This window comes from Piliocolobus tephrosceles, chromosome 1, assembly GCF_002776525.5.
Source record: "Piliocolobus tephrosceles isolate RC106 chromosome 1, ASM277652v3, whole genome shotgun sequence".
Lineage (NCBI taxonomy): Eukaryota > Metazoa > Chordata > Mammalia > Primates > Cercopithecidae > Piliocolobus > Piliocolobus tephrosceles.
In genome coordinates this window covers 162,309,693-162,335,936 of record NC_045434.1, presented here as the reverse complement: position 1 = coordinate 162,335,936, position 26,244 = coordinate 162,309,693, and the positions used below count along the sequence as shown (strand labels likewise).

Here is a 26,244-nt window from a genome sequence, read left to right as displayed (position 1 = left end):
TTCTTTCTTTACTTCCTTCCTTCCTTCCTTCCTTCCTTCTTTCTCTCTCTCTTTCTCTCTTCTCTCTCTTTCTTTCTCTTTCTTTCTTTCTTTCTTTCTTTCTTTCTTTCTTTCTTTCTTTCTTTCTTTCTTTCTTTCTTTCTTTCTTTTTCTTTCTTTCTTTCTTTCTGACAGAGTCTAGCTCTGTCGCCAAGGCTGGAGTGCAGTGGCGCAATCTCGGCTCACTCACTGCAAGCTCCATCTCCCGGGTTCAGGCCATTCTCTGCCTCCTGAGTAGCTGGGACTACAGGCAGCTACCACCACACCCAGCTATTTTTTTTGTCTTTTTAGTAGAGATGGGGTTTCACTGTGTTAGCCAGGATAGTCTCGGTCTCCTGACCTCGTGATCCACCTGCCTCAGATTACAGGCATGAGCCACTGCACCCGGCCTTTTTTTTTTTGAGACAGAATCTCACTCTGTCACCGAGGCTGGAGTACAGTGGCACTGTGTCGGCTCACTGCAACCTCCGTCTCCTGGGTTCAAGCAATTTTCCTGCCTCAGCCTCCCAAGTAGCTGGGATTACAGGCACCCACCACCACACCTGGCTAGTTTTTATATTTTTAGTAGAGATAAGTTTCACCATGTTGGCCAGGCTGGTCTTGAACTCCTGACCTCAGGTGATTCACCCACCTCGGCCTCCCAAAGTTGTGGGATTACAGGCGTGAGCCACCACGCCCAGCCAATAACTGCTATTTTAAGCACTTTCTGTACTAAGTACTAGGTTAAATGCCCTACATGCATGATCTTATTTTACCTCCACGTGGATCTTGTAAAATAGGTTTAAATGCATTTTTTCGGATGAAGAAATTGAAGCAATGAGAGGTAAAATAACGGGCCCAGAGTCAGACAGTGGGAGGAGGCAGAGCCATGATTTGAACTAGGTCTATTTGACATCAAAGTCATAGCTTGTAGACTGTGTAACACACGTTTATTTCAATTTGTCAGTTCCCAAGATAATTATTAAAGCTGCCAAAAATCAGTGGCAGAAGTCTGTTGAGCTGAGCTGCTTTCCTTGAGTTAAATAAATTGCTAGAAAAATGCAAACAGCACCTGCAGAATTTAGACCTCAGCCTTTATCCACTAGATGGTCAATCAGTAACGAAATAGTAAATGTAACAGCTGCTCTTCCTGGCTCTGCAGGGATAGTAACCGAGCAATGTCCAATGGGTAAGCTCTTCTGCTTCTACTTCTTGAGATTTTCCACAGGTATGACACACTCAGAGGTACTTAGACAAACTGGAATAGATCCATAGAGGCTGACCAAAGTGGTTAGAAAGCAAGGAAAGGAACTGAAAATGTGCAATGTGGGGAGAGGGCACTAGAGGGCACATGATAGCTGTCTGCAGAGATCCTAAGTGTGGTGAGTGGAGTGACATCAGAATGGTGGCTCACACCTGTAATCCCAGCTCTCAGGGAGGCAGAGGCGGGAGGATAGCTTGAGCCCAGGAGTTCGAGACCTGCCTGGGTAATACAGCGAGACCCCGTTCTCCACATAAAGGAAAAAAAAAAAAAAAAGACAAAAAAAAAAAAAAAGAATTCTGTTTGTTGCAGAAGCAGAAAATGAAATACTGCATGTTCTTACTTATAAGGGGAGCTAAACATTGGATAGACATGGACGTAAAGATAGTAACAATAGACACTGGGGATTACTGGAGGAGAGACGGGGGCAAGGGTTGAAAAACTACCAATTGGATACTATGCCAGTCACCTGGGTAATGGTTCAATCATACTCCAAACTTCAGCATCATGCAATGTACCCTTGTAATAAACCTACATATATACTGCCTGAATCTAATACAAAAGTTGAAAGAAAAAGAAAGAAAGAGTTCCACTTGTGAGTACAGGGAATCTAACCGAGAACAACTGAAAAAATTGCAGGGAGATGCTTTTAAAGTGGAAGTAAAGCACTTCCTGTGAAGGGAGAATGGTGTCATACAAAAAAACAAAACAAATCTGCTTCCAGATCCCAACTCTTCATAGTTGAGAGATCTCATGCAAACCTAATTTTTCTGAGCCTCTACTTCTCAAGCCATAACATGGAAATAACAAGCTTCTTCTGAATAAACTTACTCTGAGAATTGAGTAAGACATTTTGAAAGAGGCCACATTGTTCACAACACATAATCATTGCTTAATACATGTTCGCTCCTTTCTTTCCCTTTCCAGTAATGAATATTGCACATGCTTAGAGTGGCTTCCTTATAAGATAATAAATTATACATCTGCTGGACGTGGTGGCTCACACCTGTAATCCCAGCACTTTGGGAGGCCGAGGGGGGTGGATCATGAGGTCAAGAGATCGAGACCATCCTAACCAACCAACATGGTGAAACTCCGTCTCTACTAAAAATATAAAAATTTGCTGGGCATAGTGGTGCATGCCTCTAGTCCCAGCTACTTGGGAGCAACAGAGCGAGACTTCGTGTCAAATAAATAAATAAATAAATAAATAAATAAATAAATAAATAAATAAATAATACATCACAGGACTATAAGAAAAAGCTGGAAAAATGCCTGTGGGGATATTATGCTAAAAACACCAGCATTAATGTGGTGTTGTCCCAGGTTGTCTTAAACATCCTTTCACACTTCAGCTCTCTAGAACCCCAGGATCATGAAGCAGAATTTCTCAAAGTTTGGCAGATCCCTAGTCTGATGAGATATTCTACCAAAACAAAGAAAACTGTTCTGTGATAAAGTCTGACCTAGAACTGCTGCCTGTCACGTGCCTGCAGACTCACAATGCATATTAGCATAGTGAAAACACTGAGAATCCCCACAGGAAAGAAACGCCAGTCTTTATCTAAACATATTTAACGTAGGAATCCTTCCTGCTCCCCTCCCCACAATACCTATTTATATCTAGTTGACACATGGAGAAAATCTAGTATCATATCAGGTATAAGATATCTTTCTTTTCCATTGAAATGACTCCTTAGGACAAGAATAAATGTCACTTCTCAAGTTCAGGTTTTCACCCCATCTAAAAGATGGGCTTGAAGGTGTAGGGCTAAGCATGCTTAGTTACCTTGGGCAGGTGGTACCCAGCCAAAGTGGTATCAACTGTCACTTCCCTGGGAACGTTCAGGGGGACGATGTTGCCCATTCTCTGCACCTCATGGATGACGGCATTGGTGTAGGGCATGGACTCCCGGGCGGCTGTGCTCGGCTGCTGCCCTTGGCCGATCACTCTGTCAATCTCAGCTTGTACTTTTTCTGGTAAAGAGGGAAGGGTTCTATTATTTTTTAAGCTTTTATGCTTTATTATAAAGAGGTATGAGTGGTCTCCAAGATCTCATCTGTTGTATTTAAATTACTGATCAGGTTGCAAGAAATAAAATGGTTCTTAACTTTTTGAAAGACTTATTCAGAAAACTACCAACTCTGTAAATCTCCTTGAGCCTGGTTAGGCTATGGGATGGAATGACCCGGATTAACATGGCTAAACTCTATCATATCAGACCCCAGCAGACTTGGTGTCTGGTAGAGACCCACTTTCTGGTATACAAATGGCACTTTCTCACTGTGTCCTTACATAGTAGAAGGAGTGAGGCAGCTCTCTGGAGTCTCTTTTATAACAGTATTACTCCCATTCCTGAAGGCTAATCACCTCCCAAAGGCCCCACCTCCTAATATCATCACACTGGGAATGAACTTTCAACATACACATTAGGGCTGGGGTGGGCCCAAATATTCAACCCATAGCAGATCTACAGACTCCAATTTCTCAGGTAGACACGTAAGAGTGGAAAGTGGGCCCTGAGGTAAGACCCATCGGATTGCAAACTTGCTCTACGACATTGATGCCTCAAGTTACTTACGCTCTTTAAATCTCAGTTTCCTTATTTGATTAGGGAGGATAAATCTACCTTCATCTTAAGGATGTTTTGAGATTTACATGAACTGATGTTTTGAGATTTGTGTGACCAGATAGGACTGCTACCAGTTTCTTTCACTGGTTGAGTGCTCACCTACCCAGTGAGAGAAACTGTAGCAGTCTTATCTCTTTTCTCTTTTTTGAGAGTAATAGAGATTTTAGTTGGAGACCTGACTGCCCAGCTAAAGAATATATTTTCCAGGTCCTATTGTAACTGAGTGTGACCATATTACTAAATTCTGGCTAATAGAATGTAAGCAGAAGTGATGTTTAATCCTTGGAACAAGTTCTTAAAGAAATGATATGCGTTTCCTTCCCCCTTTCGCTTCCTACTGGTGGAAAGCCTATTGGTAAGCTATCTTACAGAGTGCTAACAAGAGCATCATTCCAATCACAACAGAGCAACAAGTTGGAAGGAGTTGGGAACCCTAATGACTTTGCAAAGCCTAGTTTGGATTTTTTTTTTCTTTACCTGAAAGTGAAATAAATTATAATTTTTGAAAAACATTTTATTTGGGGGTAAAATACCCATAACATAAAATTTACTACGTTGGCATTTTTAAATGAACAGTTCAGTAGTATTAAATATATTCACATTGTCGAGCAATCACTCTCCAGAACTTTTTCATCTTGCAGAACTAAAGCTCTATATCCCCTCCCTCAGCCTCTGGCCACCACCATTCTACTTTGTGTCTCTAGGCATTTCACTATTCTTGATAACTCATGTAAGTGGAATCATACAGTGCTTGTGTATGATTGGTTGGTTGGTTACTAACCGTTTTAACTGAGCATGACCCTGGATGCATATACCTAAATATACACATATAAAATATACACATTATGCAGATACAGATGAAAAAATAAAGTTCTGTAAACAAACTTACCTTAGTACATGGGAAGCACTCTGATCTTTTCTATTTCTATCTTAAGAAAAAAAGTTGGTCTTGATCCACTAAATTGATTTTATGACTCATTAATAAATGGTTACCCACAATTGGAAAAACTGTATTGTTAAGCGTGCCCATCCCCCATATGTTCAAACTGTTCTGGAAGCTGGAGGAAGAAAAATGATGTGAACATCATTCTTGAGCGGACTATAGTCTGTGGGGAAGCTATAGAAATAATACATGATAAGCCTAGTAATAAAGGCACATTACATCATCTCTGGAGGGAGAAAATGTTAATAATTTCCTAGGGGAGTGCAGAAACATCTTAGAGAGGTAGTATTTGAACAGATTCTTCAAGAAGAGCTAGGAGTTTACTATGTAGGAAAACTGGGCAAATAGAGGGAAAAGCATATATCACGACATAGAGCCATAAACACAGACTACAAAGAAAATGACATGTCACTTAGTGAGGCCACCATGGAGGGTAGGTGGGGCCAAGGCTAGACAGGCAGAAGGCATATCGGAGGGTGACATATACCAGACTAAGGTGTTTGAACATTATTCAGGAGGAAATGGGAAGGCATCACTTAAAAGAAGGGAAAGACACAACTAGACTTTCACATCAGAAGGTAACTGTTTCCTGGAACTATCTCAATGTCTATTGACTTCATTGATTTCCCTCTTGCCTCTGAGCTTCTTGAGGACAGGGATTCTCTCTCACGTTTGTAATACCTGGGCCCATCACAGTTCAGACAGAAAATGTGAAGAATGTGCAGTTTCCAAGACCGCATCACTCATGACTGTTCTGCCTCTTTTCATCCTACAGTGAGATCTTCTGGCTCTGACTGCAGGCAGCACGTCCCAGGAGGCACTATTCTGTCCTGGTCCAGGCTCACTCACTGACATGCTCACCTTGGATTTCTGGGTAGAGGGCCATATAAAGCAGAGCCCATCGCAGAGTCGTAGAAGTTGTCTCGGTTCCAGCAAAGAAGAGGTCCAGAGTGCTACAGATGAGGTTTTCTTCACGGAAACTTGAAGTAGAATTGCCTGTGTGCTAGAAAAGACAATGTTTAATGTTATTTATTGGTTTATTCAGAGGATTCCTGATTGCTGTAACACACAGGGGCTTCATCCTAGGAGGAAATTTGGAAGAAAAGGTCCCCAAAAGACACAATTTTCCCTTTGGCCTCTTCAGAAGGCAGACTTTTATTACACCATATCATTAGCACTGTCCTGCTCCAAGTGCTGGACACCTTTGGATGGATGAAAATCAAGACAATTGTTTTCTTTTGCCTGTAATTTGGGGGAAGCTTTTAGTACAGTGAAAGGAGAATGGGATGTGAATAAGACAGATTTGGCTTCCAATATTAACCACTTCAATTAGCAGCTGTATGACCTAGGGCAAGTTACTTAACCTCTCTGTTCTTCAGTTTCCCGTTTTATACACTGGAAATAGGAGTGCACACCCCTTAAGAGGGCATTATGATTTATATGAATGCAAGGACGCATAGCAAATACTCGACAAATGTTTGTACTGATAACAGAAAAGACAAATGGAATTCCTCTTATGAACAACAATTCTCGTATCTCCTCATTCATCTTTTCCTTTCCAATTTGAACCTCACTGATTCTAACAAGCATTCCTCATGATACTGTCATCTTTAACATCAGCTTCTGGAAACTTCAGTTTGTCCAATGTTGCTCTTGATGTTAATGGTCCCTTCCTTACTTGCGCAACATATAGCGAGTCTCCTCCTCTGAGGAGAAAACAATACTTCTATAAATGTCATGTCAATAAGGTTAAATAAGAGGGAAAGAAATCCACCATTCTTTCCAATCCAGAAGGAGGACCCAATTCCTGATGTGTAAAGATGACAGTATTGACACAGAGATACATGTTAACCAGAGGAGTAACTGTGTTAAAGGTCATGCATCCATTTTGGTTTCCTCTTTACTTCTGGCCTGTAATGTTGGAAAGTGAAAGGTACAAGACAGAAGGGAAGGCAAAAGCCCAACTCAGGCCTTAATAAAGTTGGCCTTTAAACTCTGGCATCCAACTCAGCTTTACTTGTGTTCTCTATGGAGGCTGAGAAAAGGGTATAGGTTATTGGGTCCAGGCCCAGCTAATGATAGAACAGAGCTTTGAGGATTAACTGCTATGTTCCCCCTTTGTGCATACCTCCAAATAACAGTAGAGGGTAGGGGATGGGGGATGAAAGGGCAGTATTTGGGCATTCACAGGACCTCAAACCAAATGCCATTAATCCCCATCTTTATCTCTAATTGCATCATCAATCGTGCGTTAATGTTACCCTACATTTTCTGAAATATTGCCCTTATTTTTACTCCTGTAGCAGGCTGAATAATGACCCACAAAGATGCCCATCCACAGCCTAATGTCTGGAATCTAGGGATGTTACTTTATAGGGAAAAAGGAACTTTGTAGATGTGGTTAAGGATTTTGAGATGGGCAGATTATCCTGGAACATCCCAGTGGGCCCAGTGTTATCATAGTCTTTATTAGAGGGAAATAAGAGGGTCAAAGTCAGAGAAAGGATGTCAGGATGGAAGCAGATACCAGAGAGAAGAGAAGATGCTGTGCTTCTGGCTTTGAAGATGAAGGAGGTGGCCACAAGCCAAGGGATATAGGCGGCTCCTAGAAGCTGGGAAAGTAATAGAAACAGATTCTCCTCCAGCACCTCCAAAGAGAGCTCGCCTATCCAAAACCTTACCTGTAACTCAGTGAAGCTGATTTCATACTTCTGACATCTAAAACTGTGAGAGAATGAATCTGTGCTATTTTAGGCACCAAGTTTGTGATCATTTGTTACAGCAGCAGCTGGAGACTAATACACCCCTATTTGTGCTGTAAGAAAAAAATACAAAATGACTTTGGTTTCCTCACCTTTGACATTTCTTTGAGGTAAGCATCAATAAAGTCTCTTGTTTCTGCAGGATTCCAATCCTTCCTGTGTTTTTCAATCATATGAGAAACAAACAATTTCAGTTTTTCCCAGTTGCTGAAAAGAGTTTGGTGGGGTCCAGGTAGGAATTTCATTAGCCATGGAAAGACGTTGTAGAGCTAATTGAGAAAAACAAAACAATCATGCAGATAACATGGTGCCTTTTTTTCACTTTTTAAGACAACAGAAACCATCTTCTCTTTCTATCACTTTTATTTGCTCACACTTAAATCTTGGTTATCCTTTACCCCTCTTTTCTCTCTCACCCCTCTAGTGAAACAATTCAGCTCTCTGTCAAAAATATATCCAGCCTCAGACCACTTGTCACCACTCCAACAGCTTGCCACCAAAAAAATACTTATGAGACATCTGGGGACATGTGAGCACTGGCTGAGTGTTTGAAGGCATTAAATAACTATTGTTCATATTTTTCAAGCACGATGGTATTTTATTTTTGTTAAAATTGATCTTTATAGAAATATATGCTGAAATATTTATGTATCAAATAATTGAGGTCTATAATTTGCTCCAAAATAATTCAGGGACAGTGGGAACATGGTAGTAGGGCACAGATGCAGACACAGTGAAAATGGCCATGTGTTGATAATTGTTAGAGCTCATTGAGGAGTACACAGTGATTCATGATTGTATTCTTTTATGTACATTTGTAATTTTCAAAAATAGAGTCTTTTTTTAAACAAAGGAAATTTAAAAATATTTTGATAACGGCAGACTGTATAATTCAAGGGCACTCTTTCTATTGAGAACACCAAGAAAAGATACATGTGTATGCATTTAAGCACACATATATACAAACCAAGATAGTGAGGAAGTTTCCAGGATAAGGCTTAGGGGAAGAAGAAAGCCCAGAGTATTCAATACTTGGGGTCAACTTCTTCCCCCGCCCCCCAGCTCCCAGAAATGTCTTCCAAATTCAGAAAAGTGACTGAGGAACCGAGAAACTGAGCAGAGTTTTTGACAAAGACTCAAAGGCTTAGATGGACAAAAATTGGGGTGCAGGGCCCACCAAGGGAGGAGTGAGTTTGAACCCCAAACAGCTACATTCTATGGAATGAGAAGATTGATGATATGAAGTGCTGATGGGCAGACAAATAATGCAATGAGCTTGGCAATCTTTAAACATCTTTTATTTCCAGATACATATATAAAAAATGAGTGGATGTAACCACAAGAACACTTGTACAAGAATGTTCGTGGCAGGCTTTTTCATAGCATCCAAAACTTGGAAACAACTTAAATGTCCGTCAGTACAGAACAGATTGACAAAAAGTGGCACATTCATACAATGAAATACTAATCTGCATTAAAAAAGAGCAACCAACACAGATGAATCTCAAAGCAACTTGCTGAGGAAGAAAGCGGATACAGAAGAGAACCTCTGAGGGAGGAGGGAAATGGACAAGTTGGGGAAGGACATAGCGAGCAGAGACTCAAGGGCAACAGCAATATTGTTGTTCTTTTTAAAAAGAACAATAGGTGGATAAGCATATGTAATATAACATGTACCTTACATGCATGTTAGAAATGGTTTTTGCATATAAATATTTCATATTATTTAAAAAACTAAAGTCAACAGACTGATTTCAAATAAGTTTGTGTTGAAATCAGTTTTGAAAGGTTATATTTTAGCTTCAAAAACCCACAAAAACTAAAAGGAAAAACCCATATGTGTCTGACATTGTCCCCAATTTGCTGAACCAAGATATGCCTTACCTGGCATGTTTTTGAAGCCTCCAAGTATGTGACTTCATCCAATAACTTCAGCAGCTCCTGAAACTGACTATCCTGGTACTCAAAGCGTTCTCCAAAGGTGATGGAGCAAATGATATTGGAAACTGCATTGTTTATCTTGAAGTGAGGGTCAAAAGGCTGTCCTGAAGGTGGAGGAAGGGCAAGATGGATCCTTCTGATGGATTTGTCTCCATTTCCTACTGAGAGTCTACTCTATATGGCATAAGACATACCTAGTACAGAACCATATATGCAGCTCTGGCCACATGACAGACATACATTGTATGTCATTGTTGTATGCGTCTGACATACAACTAGTATTCAGTCAACTCCTGGGAAGTCAAACTGTGGACCAGGGCTTAAATTCAGTAATGTGTTTAGTGCCCATCTTTGTGTATTTACTTCTAAAACTCTTTGAGGACGGAGTCGTGGTTAAGTTGTTCACTGTTCTATCTTCCATTCCTAGCACACTGCTGGGCATAGAACAAGCACTTACTCACTTAGTAAGTATCTGTTCAATGAACAAATGGGCCACAGTCTCTCACATTTGTCGTATGCAATGCTCACCGTTCTCCTCTTTCATTGCTTCAGTGAGGTGTTGGGCCTCCTCCTGAATGCGTTCCTCTAAGCTCTTCTTTCCTAAACCAAAGTTCCTTAGTGCTGTCAGAGTGAACCTTCTTTGCTCCTTCCATACCTGTCCACTTGACATAATCAATCCTGGGACAAAGAAAGTCAACATTGCAGTATTCTGATTCCATAATGTGAATATCCGGCAAATGATACGGGGATGTGTATCAGATGAAGGACAGGAGAAGATCATTAAGGCACTTGAAAACTGCCCAGAGAAATAATCCCAAAGCAATGGATATAATGGCTAATATTTACTGATTGCTTGCAATGTCAGGCACTTTAATATGTATTTTGTTGTGCATTATATAATTTAGTACTCATAGAAACTCTTTGGGATGGGTACAATTATTACCACTCCTCGCCCACTTATTTTGCTCATGAAAAAACTGAGGAAAAAGGGATAAAGGATAAAATACACTTTACAAGGTCTCACAGTAAGTAAGCAACTAAACAGGTGTTCAATTTCAGGTCTGCCTTATTCCAAACCCCATGCTTACATAAGTAAGGTATTTGTTATGCTGAAGACTAGGAATGCACTAATGGATAAGACAATATCTATACTCTTAAAGAGGCTAAGAAAGGCTTTATAGGAGAGGTCCTATCTAACTTGGACATTAAAAGATGATGTAAGGAATCAAGAGATCAAGGAGGAGTGAATGTTCCATGCAGAAAGAAGAGTACAAGCAAAGAAAAAAAAATTTGGTGAGCTGAACAGACCATCATTTGTTTTATAACACAGGTAATGCCACACTCCTTTCAATTTCAATTCCAGAGCACTCCTCAACACCTTTTAATATCTGACTATGGCCTTCTCACCCACTGAATTGGTCTGCCTTGTTGTCATATCCAGGGACACCTTTTGACCGCGTCTTACTTGCAGCTGCAGTAGACGTTTCTTTCTTGAAATACTGCCTTCCAGTAGTGCTCAGGATACCATTGTCTCCAGATTTTCTTCCTAATTCTCTGCCAGCAATTTCCTATGTCTTTTGCTGGTTCATATTCTATTATATCTTGAAATGGTGGAGTTCTTCAGGGACTTCTTCATCTAAAACTTCCTTTTCTCACCCTCTACTCTATTTCTGGGAAATCTTACCAACTCCTAGAATTTTAAATAACATCTATTGATAGTGACCATCTATTTTTGTCCCTGAGCTCCAGAATCTTATATACAACACTGCCTGCTTGACTTTGCTGACTTAAAGGCATTTTGAATTCAGCATATCCATGACTGAACTCACAATTTTCTCCATACGACTTTTCACCCATGCCCAACTAAACCAAATACCTTGTACTAAGTATTCCTTTTCTCCATCATCTACCTATCTGAGTGTCAACTCAACACCTCCTTCTCCCTGCACCTATGTCATCATGTCTTAAGAGGTGTACTTCCTAGATATCTCAAATCCAGGTCTTCCCTGCTGCTATCTTGGTGTAACCTACTATTATTTCCCTACTGCTATTGGACCTCCCTAGCCTGAGCTACCACTGTCTGTAACCTAAAATGCTACAAAAATCTCTTGCTCCTTTTCTTCTATTCTCTGAATAGCAGCCTAAATAAAACCTAAAAATGTGCAGTGTAAGTATAGTTCCCTTCTCTACTTAAAGCCATTCAAGAGCTTCCATTAATGTTAGGATAAAAACTAATATCCTTAACAGGAACTCACACGAACTATTCCTGGCCAAGCTCAGTAGTTTCATCTCCCTTTAATTATCTCCTTTTAATCCCCATCCTTGTCATGTTGGCCACCTTTCATTTCTTCAAGTTCCCCGTCCTTTTCACTCCAGGGACTTTTCATATTCTTTTCTGTCTGCCAGATTGTTTCACCAGTTTATTAAATGAATATTTTCTTACTTTTTCTGCATCCCAGGACTGCATTAATAAGCACATCCTGCACTCGACTTCATAACACTGTAGATTTCTAACTATTATAGTTAATTGATACTATTTTTTCTCTCTGCATAGAATATAAACTACATAGGATATGGATTTTATCTATTCTTCTCACTGTTACATCACTCATGCCTAGTACTGTGCTTCACAAGGCAGATAATACAGTAAATGGATATAGAATTAATTGAGGACCTATTTCAAAGAATTGAGAAACAACTAAAAGTGGTGCTTTGAAAGAGTAATAGATTTGAGATTGTCATTTCAATTTTTAAATGTTTCAATATATTTAATGGTAATTTTAAGTGTTCATGCCAATCTGTTCTATCATAGACCAGAAGGCTCAAGATCCTCTGTGTGGCACAACCTTAATGAGAGAGAATAAGGAACTAGAGACAGGAAGAAGCAGCAGCAGAAGGAGGAAGATCCACATCCATTTTCCTAAGAGGAGAGTGTTGGAAGAGGAAATCAGAGAGAACGCGTTCCTCTGCTATAAATGGGTAATGTGGTTACTTCATTAGAAAAGCATCCACAGTAGGTTTGGGCAGGGCATGTGGCTTCTCCCAAATCCCAGTGAGGAATGATCTTATCAAATCTTCTGAGGGAGTGACTTCAATCAGGAAATGTGAATACCCAGCTTCCTTTAGTGGCAGGAAGTTTACTGTGGGGCTGGTTTCTAGGAGTGTTGTAAAATTATAGTCACCAAGGTGCTTTTAACAGACTATAGGACTATCAACATCAAACACTCACCTTTCGTTGCCCAAGAAACTTACCATTTTTCTTAAAGATACGTTCTCGCATAGGGGTCACAGGGCGGTTCCCAAAGTTTTGGTCCATGTGGATAAGGGCTTCTTTGATTAAGGGCAAGCCAGTAATAAGAACTGCAGATATGTCACCAAGCTCCAAGCTAAAAAGGTTTCCATATTTCTTTGCAAACTGAAAAATAGTTAAATAGTAACAGTTGAATATGCACATATCCATGTGTTCAGAGATGGCGGATGTGTGTAGCTGGAGGGGCTCATATTGAGAGGAGTGTGTGTGCATGTGTGTGTGTGTGTGAGAGAGAGTACATTGATCTCACAGGAATAATTTTATTTCCTTTCCTCCTCCTCTCAACAAGGCTCAGATTCAATTCACTTCAGAATGTGAATGTTTCTTTATAAAATATCTATTTATGTATTCAACCAACATGAATTGATTGAGCATCTATCATGTGTCCCTAGGGCAAAGGCACGAGGATAAAACTGTAATAAAATAAATAAGTCTGGCCATGTGGAGTGGCTCACGCCTGTAATCCCAACACTTTGGGGGGCCGAGGTAGGCAGATTGCTTGAGCCCAGGAGTTCAAGACCAGTCTGGGCAACATAGTGAGACCCTGTCTTTACAAAAAAATGAAAAATTAGCTGGGTATGGTTGTACACGCCTGTGGTCCCAGCTACTCAGGAGGCTGAGGTGGGAAGGTCACTTGAACCTGAGAGGTTGAGCCTGCAGTGAGCCATGATCGTGCCACTGCACTCCAACCTGGGTGACAGAGTGAAAACCTGCCTCAATATATAGACGTAGTAAACAAGATTTCTAACCCCAAGCATCCTAGAGTGTAGTGAACAGAGAAAATTCAGCACATGTGAATTCTCTTCTGAACACTAATCATGTCTCAGCCACTTAAGAAGGCTGAGACTTCTTTTTATTTTATTTTATTTTATTATTATACTTTAAGTTCTAGGGTACATGTGCATAACGTGCAGGTTTGTTACATATGTATATATGTATATATATGTATATATGTACATATGTTACATATGTACATATGTATACTTGTGCCATATTGGTGTGCTGCACCCATCAACTCGTCAGCACCCAGTTATATCAGGTATAACTCCCAATGCAATCCCTCCCCCTTCCCCCCCAATCATAGGCCCTGATATGTGATGTTCCCCTTCCCAAGTACAAGTGATGTCATTGTTCAGTTCCCACCTATGAGTGAGAACATGCGGTGTTTGGTTTTCTCTTCTTGTGATAGTTTGCTAAGAATGATGGTTTCCAGTTGCATCCATGTCCCTACAAAGGACGCAAACTCATCATTTTTTATGGCTGCATAATATTCCATGGTGTATATGTGCCACATTTTCTTAATCCAGTCTGTCACTGATGGACATTTGGGTTGATTCCAAGTCTTTGCTATTGTGAATAGTGCCGCAATAAACATACGTGTGCATGTGTCTTTATAGCAGCATGATTTATAATCCTTTGGGTATATAACCAGTAGTGGGATGGCTGGGTCATATGGTACATCTAGATCTAGATCCTTGAGGAATCGCCATACTGTTTTCCATAGTGGTTGAACTAGTTTACAATCCCACCAACAGTGTAAAAGTGTTCCTATTTCTCCACATCCTCTCCAGCACCTGTTGTTTCCTGACTTTTTAATGATTGCCATTCTAACTGGTGTGAGATGGTATCTCATTGTGGTTTTGATTTGCATTTATCTGATTCAGCAGCACATCAAAAAGCTTACAAAGGACGCAAACTCATCATTTTTTGTGGGCTTGATCAAGTGGGCTTCATCCCTGGGATGCAAGGCTGGTTCAACATTCACAAATCAATAAACGTAATCCAGCATATAAACAGAACCAAAGACAAGAACCACATGATTATCTCAATAGATGCAGAAAAGGCTTTTGATAAAATTCAACAGCCCTTCATGCTAAAAATGCTCAATAAATTTGGTATTGATGGAACGTACCTCAAAATAATAAGAACTATTTATGACAAACCCACAGCCAATATCAGGCTGAGACTTCTTAAGGCTGGACTTCTTAGTAAATCGTAACTATCTGTTTAATCAAATGAGAATTCCCCCTTCCTAGACTGGGCATAGATTATAGAAACATATGCTAGATAACAGAAGGTGCATTATAGGGCAGGGGCCAGGCATGGAGGAAAGCCCTCAAGCTCTGGAGTTAGGTGACAATCTGGGGTGTACAGTTCAATCGTTTTGGGCTCTTGGGGAAGTTGCTTTATTTTTTGAGCCTCAGCTCAGCTCCCCTGCTATAAAAGGGAGAAAATTATTCCTCCCTCTTAAGGTTCTGTGAGGAAGAATGAGAGGAGCAATGTGAAAGGCACTTTGTTTTCTGGTTCCAGGCGCACAGCCACCCAGCAAGTCTCCGAGGAATGAAAGAGCTCTGTGTGCAAAGGGCCGTGGATGCATTCTTATGGTGGCAAAGGGGACAGGAACCCACTGGTGTGTGGGAAGAAAGCACTCATGATCACAGACAGCCATTGCTAAGCACTTTTCATATTTTATCTCATTAATCTCACAACCACCCTACAGTAGTAATAATTTTTCTCCTCTTTCAAGAGGGAAAACCTGCGTGACAAAGTTTAGTGGGAGTGACAGAGTGAAAGTAAGAATGAGTGAGAGTGAGAGAGTTGGGGTGGGAGAGAGAGAGAGAAAGGGGGTGTGGATGTTCATGAATATGCACAAGCATGCAAATATCTGCAAATATAGGTTGGCGGACAGTGTACAGTCATGAATCAAAATCCTTCCTAATCTACCTGTTCAACAAAGGGTCCCAGGTAGACCCTGCCTTTTGTCTGCCTGGGTTGTGTCTAGCTGCGGGCAGTGGTAACTGCCTTCATTTCCTTTAGGTGTTTGTGGCCTCTTCTCCACAATTCAGATGCTTTTGCATTTACGCTCCACCATGTTCCTCTCAGAGTCCTGTGCCTAATGGTCCCCATCAGAGCAAATACAATGGCTTCAGTCTTATCCTACCACTTCGCTCCCACATTAAAGACCAAGCTTGAACTCAGTCCTTGTATTCTTTTGGCCCAGAGTCCTCCAACAATCTTTATCTCCTACACAGCATGTCCTGTCTTGCTAGGAAAAGCAGAGCTGAGATTCAATGTCAAGTCAGTTTGCTCCTAAGTAAGCATCTTTGCTTCTAAGAAATGGCAGTAATGGAACCATACACGTTAAGCATTTTTTTAAATGTACACTTGCTGAATTCCTGGATGAACTTCTTAGGCCTAACAAGAAGGATTTCTAAATTAACTAATTTAGAACATTAAATAAGGATGTTTTTGAAAGAGCTGAAAAATATCAGTTTAAGTTAAATGACTTCTAACTAGCAAAGTATACAGCCTAGAATTTCAGCTTGTACTTGGGAGGGATTCAGAACTCCATTACTATCTACTGAAATAAACTTCCTAAGAATTTTATCTCTACCAACTCTCTGCCATTGCATATTTCTAGTTAAACAGAACTAGATCAACAACTTGTATGATATTATCAACTGTTTAAAGACGGAGTAGGAGCCCTGGGATGAGGATGGCGATGTCTAACAATTCTTACATGCACCCTGTCAGTCATTTTATCCATTGCTTTAGAAAGATTAAATGACCCAGAGGGCTTCTGAGAAGATTTTGTAAGGCAGGGCACACTTTTCAATTGTATATCATTAAATGAGCCACGGATAAAAAAAACCTCAACAGAATAAAACAAAAGGAGATAAAAATAAGATGCTTTGAAAGGCAAAAACAGTCTTAAAATCAGAAATGAAAATAGAAAAAGAAAAGAACTGAAGCAGAATCTATAAAAGTCAAACAAAAGCAATAAAGGACAGGAAATGTAATGCTAGGAATAAAAGTTCCAAATGTAGCATAAGCATTTTAAAAAGTGTGGAAAAAAATAAATGTTTATAGTAAAGAGGAAGAAGGTAAAGGATTAGTGGGAGAAGAGATTGAACTATTGAACCATGGCTACCAAGAGATATAAAGTTGACAGAGATTCCACTTAATCTACATTCTTAAATTTAATAACCAACAGAACAAAGACACGAAAAGAGGAAAAGAAAAACAGGAAAAGAGTGTATTAATTCACACTCCCACCAACAGGTCAAAGGGTCTGTTCCCGAGCTGTGCCTGTGTGTGTGTGTGTGTGCGTGCGCACGCAAGCGTGTGTGTGTGTGTGTGAGAGAGAGAGAGAGAGAGAGAGACAGAGAGAGAGAAATCCTAATAGGCACAAAAATGTATGCTGTTTCTATATGTCTCTAAGGTTTAACATCTTTCCCTCAATCTGGATGTTGTATTTTTATTTTTATTTTTTTTATTTTTTTATTTTTTATTTTTTTATTTTTTATTATACTTTAAGTTCTAGGGTACATGTGCATAACGTGCAGGTTTGTTACATATGTATACATGTGCCATGTTGGTGTATGTTTACGTCTTTCAAACATTTCCATATCAAGGTATTCAACTTTTTTCTCATTGATACATGGAATTTCTAATAAAAAGTTGGAAATACAACTTTATTTTCATTTACATGCAAATCTGGAAAGATACCCACCAAGGTCCTATAGAGGACCTGCTGAGTGTGTGTGTGTGTGTGTGTGTGTGTGTGTGTGTATGCACATGCGCACATGTGCACGCATTCACAGTGGTGGCAGGATAGGCACAAGGACTCTCTCTTGTTACACTGTATTTTAATATGCTGTGTCACTGTGTATGTACTGTTGCCTTTACAGTCGAAAAGCTTTTTTATCCAATAAAGAAAAAAAAAAAAACAAGGAAATGGGAAATAAAGCTTTAAAACAGTGGTTCTTTACTTTTTTGAGTTATAGAATCCTTTGAAAATATAATGTATATCATAGACCTGCTCTCCGGCAAACACATACACAGCTATACACACAAACAGCTTTGCATGCAGTTTCAGGAGTTACTGGTCCTCTGGGGCCCATGAACTCCTTCTAAGAATAATGGTCTCACAGGTAGTTCTTGGGGCTGTGCTGGTTTCTGAGAACAGGCTGTGGAGATCAAATTCATGTTCAATTTAACAGGCTTTTATGAGATGCCTAAGAGTTGCCAGGCACCTTCTGGCACTGGTGTATTATAAATGGAGGTAATACAAAGATCAACATGATATGATGTTTTCCTAAAGTGTCAAAGTCTCTTGCGAGAGACTGTGCAGAAAAAAATTGGAATGCACAGCAGATGACATGTGTCTGTGCTGATAGAGACATGTGTCTATCAGACACATGCTGATAGAGAGGGACATAAAGCTATCACAAGAAGAGATGACTTTCCACCACAGATATAAGAAAAATATCTTTTTAAAGAGTAGATGGTATCTGAGCCAGATTTTAAATGAAGGTCAGGATGTCACCAAAAAACAAACAGACAAAAACTAACAACCCCCAAACCACACAACAATAACATAAAAACACATGATAAGAAATTAAAGGCATTCTAGGTTGTGGGAATATCATATACAGGTGTAAAGGGGAAATGCAGAAGGTGTTTGGGAGCAAGAGAGCTACCTTGTCTGAAGGATAGGGTTCATTATTTAAAGAGCACTGACCATGTGGCAGGTCAAGACCAGGTGCTGGGGAGTGCGACAAGTCCTTCACTTCAAGAAGCTAACAATCTAATGGAGCATATAGATAAATAATCACTTCTCATTATTATCATTCTTTACAATAAAATATTTGATGGGAGGAAGTTAAGAACCACACAAGAGGACCAGGGTTGAGGCAGGCTCCTGGGAAAAGTATCTTCTCAGTCGGTAAGGGAGATGGGAGGCAAGGCTGACAAGGTAACCTGAGTTAGGCTGAGGAGAGTCTTAACATCAGGTATAATATTTTGGATCTTGTTTGGTTTTCAATCAGAATTCTAAGATATTTAAGTAGGAGAGGTGATGTTAGGGAGTGCTTAACAGTTTGGATTTTGAAGTTATACAAACTTATTTGAATCCAGGTTCTGCTTCTTAGTTTCTGTGTGATTTGGCAGAAAGTTATTTAACTTTTCTCTGTCTTAGTTTCCAAGTCTATAAAATGGGGGGTGTTATTAGTTCCCATGTTTAGTATTGTTGTGATAAGTAATCACAATACTAAAATTAATAATAAAATTATTATGGCTCAGACCATTTTTCCCTATTAAAAATCTTCTGTCCCTTTACTCCATTTAGCCACTTGCCAAAAATCAAAATTCCTTTAAAATTCAGCCCAATTTCTTCTAACATTCTACAAAAGGTTATCCCCAGGGTTTCCATTTAGTGATCCAATCTCCTTATATCCCATTTGGTTACCAAGTGTGTACACTATACATTTAGTCATACACAGCCTTGTACTTTGCCTGGCATATGATAAGCACGTAATAAATGTCTGTTGAATGAATAAACATGTGAGTAAATCAATTGTCCTGTAACTATGTCATGAAAAGTCAGGCAACATAAAGTAGATAACGGGTATATGTAGGGAGACCCCTTGAAACTATTGCTACAGAATAAAAGATGAAATGCTCCTGATTATTGTAAATGCAAAATTGCATGCAGGATTGTGTAAAGACAATGCCAGCTGGGCTGCCAGAATGAGCCAACAGCACATGATGTGCTTCCCCCTGTAGAGAGCCTATAAATGGATGTGCAGTCAGGGAGGTTTCACATCACCAAGATTCCTATCCCAGAAAATCAGATGTTCAAAGCTCTGGGAATGGAATGCAACCCTTGTGGAGAGCCTATGAATGGACGCATGAGGGGCACCTGTTCATATGGATAAGATAGGGCTATAAATGCCCTTATCTTGCCACGATTCTTCTAGGTCCCTTTAGGGTTAAGGCATACTCCGTTCTGAGAATTTTTGGTCTAACTGGTTGTCTAGCTTCACGTCCTGTTTCTGTTGATTGTTTATAACCAGCTTTTGCTGCAGCTATTACTGCTGATTAATATCTTGCTAATCATAGGTATGGATGGACTGTGTTTCTGTTTTAAGGCTCTGTTAGAAATTGCTGACGCACACACTATATTGTAAATTCTTATCTCTATACTATACTTCTGCATACCGATGTCATGTTAAAGAATTACTTCATCCCCATGTGACCATCTCACCTCATAATCAAACGACCCCAAATCCCTCACCAATCTACCCCCGCCCTCACTAAACTTAATAGTAAATGCTGGTATATCCAGTGCATTGGCAGCATCACAGGACCAGAAGGCAGTGACCCCCCTGGACCCAGCTTTCACTATCGTGTGTGTGTCTTCTCCACCTGCCAATCCACCTGGGAACAAGCAAAAAGCCCCATTATATTGTGGGCTGCTGGCCAGGTCCCGCAATAGGTATACAAATCAAACAGTCTCAGGTTCAAATCCTTATTTGTTATTATTTAGCTGAATAACCTGGGCAGTTCACTGTTTGTTCTCCGTCAGTTTTCTCCATGGTAAAATGGAAGCACCACCAGATCATACCTAACTTGTGTGCCTATCATGAAGATGAAATGAAAATTAACATAAAAATCCTTATATAAGATCTATTAGTTAGTACTTAATGTTTTCCAATTGCAAGAATGTAAATTTAATTATAACTAAATTACACAATTTAACTCCATTTGTCTTACACCCAGAAATATAAAAATGCAAACCTATATAAACTAAAAATAAACAGTGACAGTGTGATTAAAAAAATCACAGGGCCAAGGATGAGATCCTAGTCTCAGTTTTATCACTGGCTAGTTTTCTGACATTAGGCAAGTCATTTAACCTCTCTAGAAACACCTATCTTAGGAATACAACAAAAGTGCAGATCAAGCTTCTTATTCCAGACAAGGTTGAATGAAAGCTTTCCATTGTACTTCTATTAATCATGACACCAATTAACACAGACAAAAATATCTTCAAGAAAAGTCTACTCTCTCTAGCCAAAGGACTAGGAAAAGGAAAGCCCCATAGGACAGAAACCATTTAGCCTTTTTACTTCTTTGATGTGGAGGCAAATACCATGAAAAACATTTGACCCTTCCCAATTCTAAAAGATCCTACAGCACTGGAGTACATGGACAGTACCTTGTCTTTCACCCTACTTTGCAATAATGAGGTAGTACCCTTCTCTGCTGAGGCTGTGAGCTGAATTGTGACTTCTATTCCTAAGCTGAAGTAAAGAAACTCCTTGCAAGAGTCAGAGGGCAAATTAGGACTTCCAGCCTTCTTCTACAGTAATAAGGAGGTGCACTCCCCTTTGGAGCAGATATGGGCAGATCTCTGACTGTCTTCCCTCTGTAGTAAAGAGTAAGCTACTATACGAGAGGGTTTCCTGTCTTCTGTTCCATCTTCCTTTTCCCAAGCTTGTACTGATGAGAATGTGAGATGGGCTCCTGTGGGAGTGGGTAATACAAAGTGGAGTAGACCAGAATAGCACTGCAGAAGCTTTATAACCTGCATTGGTATTTGAACTGCCACCCACAAAAGTGAGCATTCAGAATCTAAATAGGCTATATGCTAAAATAAAAGATCTGTATAGTATCCAGGGCAAGTCTTACAACAAATATATAAAATGTCCAGGATATAGTCCTTAATTACTCACCTTACCAAGAATCAAGAGAACATCAATTTGAGTGAGTTGACACCAACAGTGAGATGATACAGATGTTGGAAATACAGAATAATCAAATATTTAAAAGTAGCTGTTATAAAGCTTTTCCAATAACTATGAATAGTCTCAAAACAAACAAAAAATTAGGAAATTTTAACAAAGAAATAAAAGATAAAGAAGAACCAAGTGAAAATGTTAGAACTGAAAAATACAATAGAATAAATTTAAGAATTCAATAAAATAGCTCAATAGCAGAATGGTAGTAATAGAAGAATCTGTGAAATTGAAGACCGATCAAAACATATTCAAACTAAACAACACAGAGAAACTACATTGGAAACAACAAAAACTGAGAGTTTCAGGAACTTGTGACACAACAAGAGATCTAATATTTGTGCCATCAGTATCCAAGAGTCCAAGAAAGAGAGGAAAAAGAATGTGTAGTTGAAGAGTATTTGAAGAAAGAGTGGCTGAAACTCCTCCAAACTGGCAAAAGACAAATCTATAGTTTCAGAAACCCAAACAGGATAAACCCAAAGAAAGTGGCACCAAGATCTATCATAATCAAACCTCTAAAAATTAAACAAAAACAAAAACAAAGAACATTTCTTGAAGGAAGGCAGTGAGAAAAGGTTCATTACATATGGGGGATAACAATTCAGATGACAGTAGATTTCTTAACAGAAACCACAGAGGCCAAAAAGAAATAGCACAACCTTTTAAAATGTTGAATGAAAGGAATTGTCAACCTAGAATTCTATGTCCAGTGCAAATGTACTTCAGAAATGAAGGTGAAATGAAAACGTTCTTAGATGAAGGAAAGCCAAGAGAATTTCTTGCCAGTAGAAATGAATAAAGATAAATGGAAAGGGTAAATAAATGGGTAAATACAATAGACTATTATTCTCTCGAGTTTTCAAAATTGCATTTGACATTTAAAAGCAAAATTATTATATTATCTGATGTAGTTCTCAAGGTATATAGAGATAACACTTATGACAATTATGAAGTAGAGAGGGTAAAGGAACCTAAATGGTTGCAAGATATCTATATTTCACTTGAGGTGGTAAAATTTTTATACTAATAGACTGCAATCAGCTACATCTGCATATTGTAATCCTTAGAGCAATCACTTGTAAAACACAATACAAAAAGAGCTGCTAAAATCACCTCAGATAAATAAGAATAAAATTATTTTTAGTATATTCAAGTAATTCACAGGAAGATGGGAAAAGGAAAACAGAGGCATAAAAAACAGGAAAAACAAAATAGATAATAAAATGCTAGACAAATCTTAGTATGTCAATAATTACATTAAATATAAATAGTCTACATTCACCAATTAAAAGACAGAGATTGCCAGAATGAAAAAAAAAAGACTCAAGTATACACTGTTTTCAAGAAACTAATTTCAAGTATAATGATACAAGAAGGTTAAAAGTTAAAGAACAGAAATGCATATGCCGAGCACATACTAATCAGAAACAAAGTTGTTGTGGCTATATTAATCAGATAAAGTAAAGTTTAAGCAAATAGAATTTTGAAGAATTAAGAGGGACATTACAGGATAAAGGGATCAATTCACTAAGAAAACATGATAATCTTAAACGTGTATGTGCAAAACAACAGAGTTTCTAAATACACAAAGGAAAAGCTACTAGAACTGGGGAGAAATAGATACTCTCAATTGTCCTTGGAAACTTCAACATTCCTCTTTCAGTAATTGATAGAATAAGTAGACAAAAAGTCAACAAGGACAGAGGCGAACCAAACAGTATCATTACTCAGTAAAATCAAATTGATATTGATATCAATTACTTCACTCAATAATAATATATATCAATTATTCCACCCAACAATAGTCAAATACATACTTTTTTCCAGCCTGCATGGCACATTTATCAAGATAGACTCTATCTTGTGTCATTTAATCAACCTTACCATATTTAAAAGAACTGAAATTGTACGAAGTATGATGTTTGACCACAATGGAATCAAACTGGAAATAATTAACAGAATGATAACAAAAAAATCTCCACATACTTGGAAATTAAACAACATATTTATTAAACAAGGGCATAGGTTTGGGGGCTTAGCTTTAACATTCTGTGACTAATTCTGTCAGTCAGTGTTACCAATGGGGTATTTCTCCCATAAAGTGATAAAACTTTGTCTATCAATATTTGAGTACAATAAACAGCCATGTGTTTAAAGCACTGCAGGTATGTGTAGGGAAAGGAGAACTAATATTTGTTATGTACCAACTATAAGTCATGTCAATATTGACCACTCACTATTTTAATCTTCATAATCACTTGTCTTGCTGTTCTCTCTCAGCAAGGTACCTGTGCTGAGTGGCAGGAAAACCGGCACTGGTTTCTTGAGATAGAGTTTGATGTCTCAGAGAACTTGAAAGAATTCAGTCACCAGAGTTGGGGAGCCCTGATAGGAGATTATTGCATAGAGGCAGAAAGAGGCTGCATCAAGAAGGGTCCCAGGTGGTTCAGTCAGGAGTCTGAACACCGTTTGGCAAAAATTTAAGTAGAGGAGGAACATTTTAAAATTATTACTTAGTGAGAGTGCACCGCAAGGGAAGGAGACTGAAGGTGGAGGGCTCAATTAGTGTAGTGGGAATAACTCAGTTGAGAAGTGATGAAGATTGAGGTAGTATTATCACCACTTTATGTATGGGAAATGAAGTTTCTCAGAAAGAAAGTATAGCATTTTTTGAGGACAATCATATAAAAGAGGACAAGGTAATCACATTACAAATAAGGTGTTCCAATAATGTTTAACACGACGACATGCAAATTAGTAAACATTTAATAATATTCCATCCCTAGAAAGTGTAGGTGGAATCATGCCTGTTAATGGGTTAGGAAATGAAACCCAAAGTGGGTTTTGCCAAGTTACTAGCGTTAGCCACACCACTTCCTGCCCTTCAACCCACACTCCACCCGCGTTCCCGGAACGCCCCGGAACGTCCCTTGTGCTGCAGAACAGGGTTAGGGTGAGGACACGCCAGGCACCTTCTCCCGCTCCTACCTGCTGAACCTCCAGGTGCGACTGCTCGAAGTTCACAAGGAAGAAGTTGCCAACGAAGGGCAGGGGCCAGGGCCCCGGCGGGTAGTTCTTTGGGCGCCGTCTTTTGAGAAAGTTAGCAACGAGCAGAAAGGCGACAGTGCCCAGCAGGAGAGTCCGAGGATGGACCACTGCCCAGAGGGCAGCCACCACAGAGCCCATCGCTGCGAGCATCTCTCAGACGTCCTTCTGCTCTTCTGCGGTTCCATCAGACGCCGTCCCCGCAGCGCCTCCCCGCCCCGCCTCGCTCCCAGCCGCGCCCCGCCTCCCAGCCCCGCCCCTTCGCAGCACCCCGCGAAGATGCCAGGCGCTGGATTCCCGGGAGGACACGCACCAGTCTTACAAAAGACCAGGCTAGGAGCAGTTTCTTTTTTATTTAAGAAGCCCATGGGTTTACTGAGAGCATCACAGACATTTGAGCCTCTGTTCGGTTCAATCACCGTCTCTCCCATGATTAGAACCATGCCTGGTAAATAGTGATGACAACAGCAGTACCTAACATTTCTTGGGTTCTTACTAAATGCTAGGCAGCACATCTGCCTCTTTACAAAGATTATCATTTCATTTTAACAAAATTATGCAGGAGAAGCTCTCGGTAGTCTCATCTTGCAGTTGAGGAAACAGAAAGGTTAAGTACTAAGTATGTGGTGAACAAATAAATCCACCCTCTGAAACACATCTAAACGAGGTCCTGTATTTGAAAGTGTTTGGAAGATTAAAAGGCACTACATTAAAGCTGCTAGCACTAAGCAGCATTCATAATAAGTGCTTAATTAACATTTGTTGAAGGAATGTCTTAGTCTTGATCCTTGCTGGTTTGCTTTGAAAGGCTCCTCTCTGAAGCCCCAAGACTGTGGGACCGCCAGGTTTCGGCCTTTCATACCATCTGGTGAGTGTCTGCTTGGGTCTCACAAATGGTGAGACTCAAAACATGAAACATAGCTCGGGAATAATATAGTATACACTCATGTACTCAACATAGAGTCACATATTCTGCTTACAATATTTTCTTTCTTTCTTTATTTTTGAGATGGAGTCTTGCTCTGTCACCCAGGCTGGAGTTCAGTGTCACCATCTCAGCTCACTGCAACCTCTGCCTCCGGGTTCCAGCGATTCTACTGCTTCAGCCTCCCAGGTTCAGCTAATTTTTGTATTTTTGGTAGAGAGGGGGTTTTGCCATGTTGGTCAGGCTGGTCTCTATCTCCTGACCATAGGTGATCTTCCCACCTCGGTCTCCTGAAGTGCTAGGATTACAGGCGTGAGCAAGAAATGAAATGAGAATTGAAGTCTCTTGTTCTCTTTCTAAGGTGCAGAGAAAAATACTAGTCAGAGCTTAGCTTGTATCCTTCTAGTCCACATTTTCCTGTTTTACTACAGCTGTTATGCATCCATACAATATTTCTAATATTTATACCTGATATTTTTACACAAATTATTCTACAACTCAGTATTATGTGTTTGAGATTTATTCTGATTGATATATGTGACTCTAATTCATTTAATTTAATAGATGGATAGTATTCTATTACTATGCCACAATTTATTTGCTTATTCCCATATCAATGGACATCAGGTTTGTTATATCTCTCCTTCCCTTTTTTTTTTTTGAGATGGAGTCTCACTCTTCTCCCAGGTCCTGAGTATAGTGGTGCTATCTCGGCTCACTGCAAGCTCCGCCTCCTGGGTTCACGCCATTCTCCTGCCTCAGCCTCCGGAGTAGCTGGGACTACAGGCGCCCGCCACCACATCTGGCTAATTTTTTCTATT

General features: G+C 39.7%; 1 protein-coding gene across 1 annotated transcript in view; it reads right to left on the bottom strand.

Moving 5' to 3' along the window:
- Window positions 1–24,671, bottom strand: part of LOC111522986 (cytochrome P450 2J2) — a 39,676-nt gene extending 15,005 nt beyond the window's left edge. Inside the window, exons 1-7 of the mRNA XM_026454141.1 lie at window positions 24,442–24,671; window positions 12,811–12,973; window positions 10,087–10,236; window positions 9,502–9,662; window positions 7,710–7,886; window positions 5,717–5,858; window positions 3,069–3,256 (exon numbers count right to left, since the gene is read on the bottom strand). Of these exons, the coding sequence (XP_026309926.1) occupies window positions 3,069–3,256; window positions 5,717–5,858; window positions 7,710–7,886; window positions 9,502–9,662; window positions 10,087–10,236; window positions 12,811–12,973; window positions 24,442–24,651 (1,191 nt within the window). The 5' untranslated portion in view covers window positions 24,652–24,671. The remainder of the gene's footprint in view (window positions 1–3,068; window positions 3,257–5,716; window positions 5,859–7,709; window positions 7,887–9,501; window positions 9,663–10,086; window positions 10,237–12,810; window positions 12,974–24,441) is intronic.
- Window positions 24,672–26,244: the final 1,573 nt, after the last annotated feature.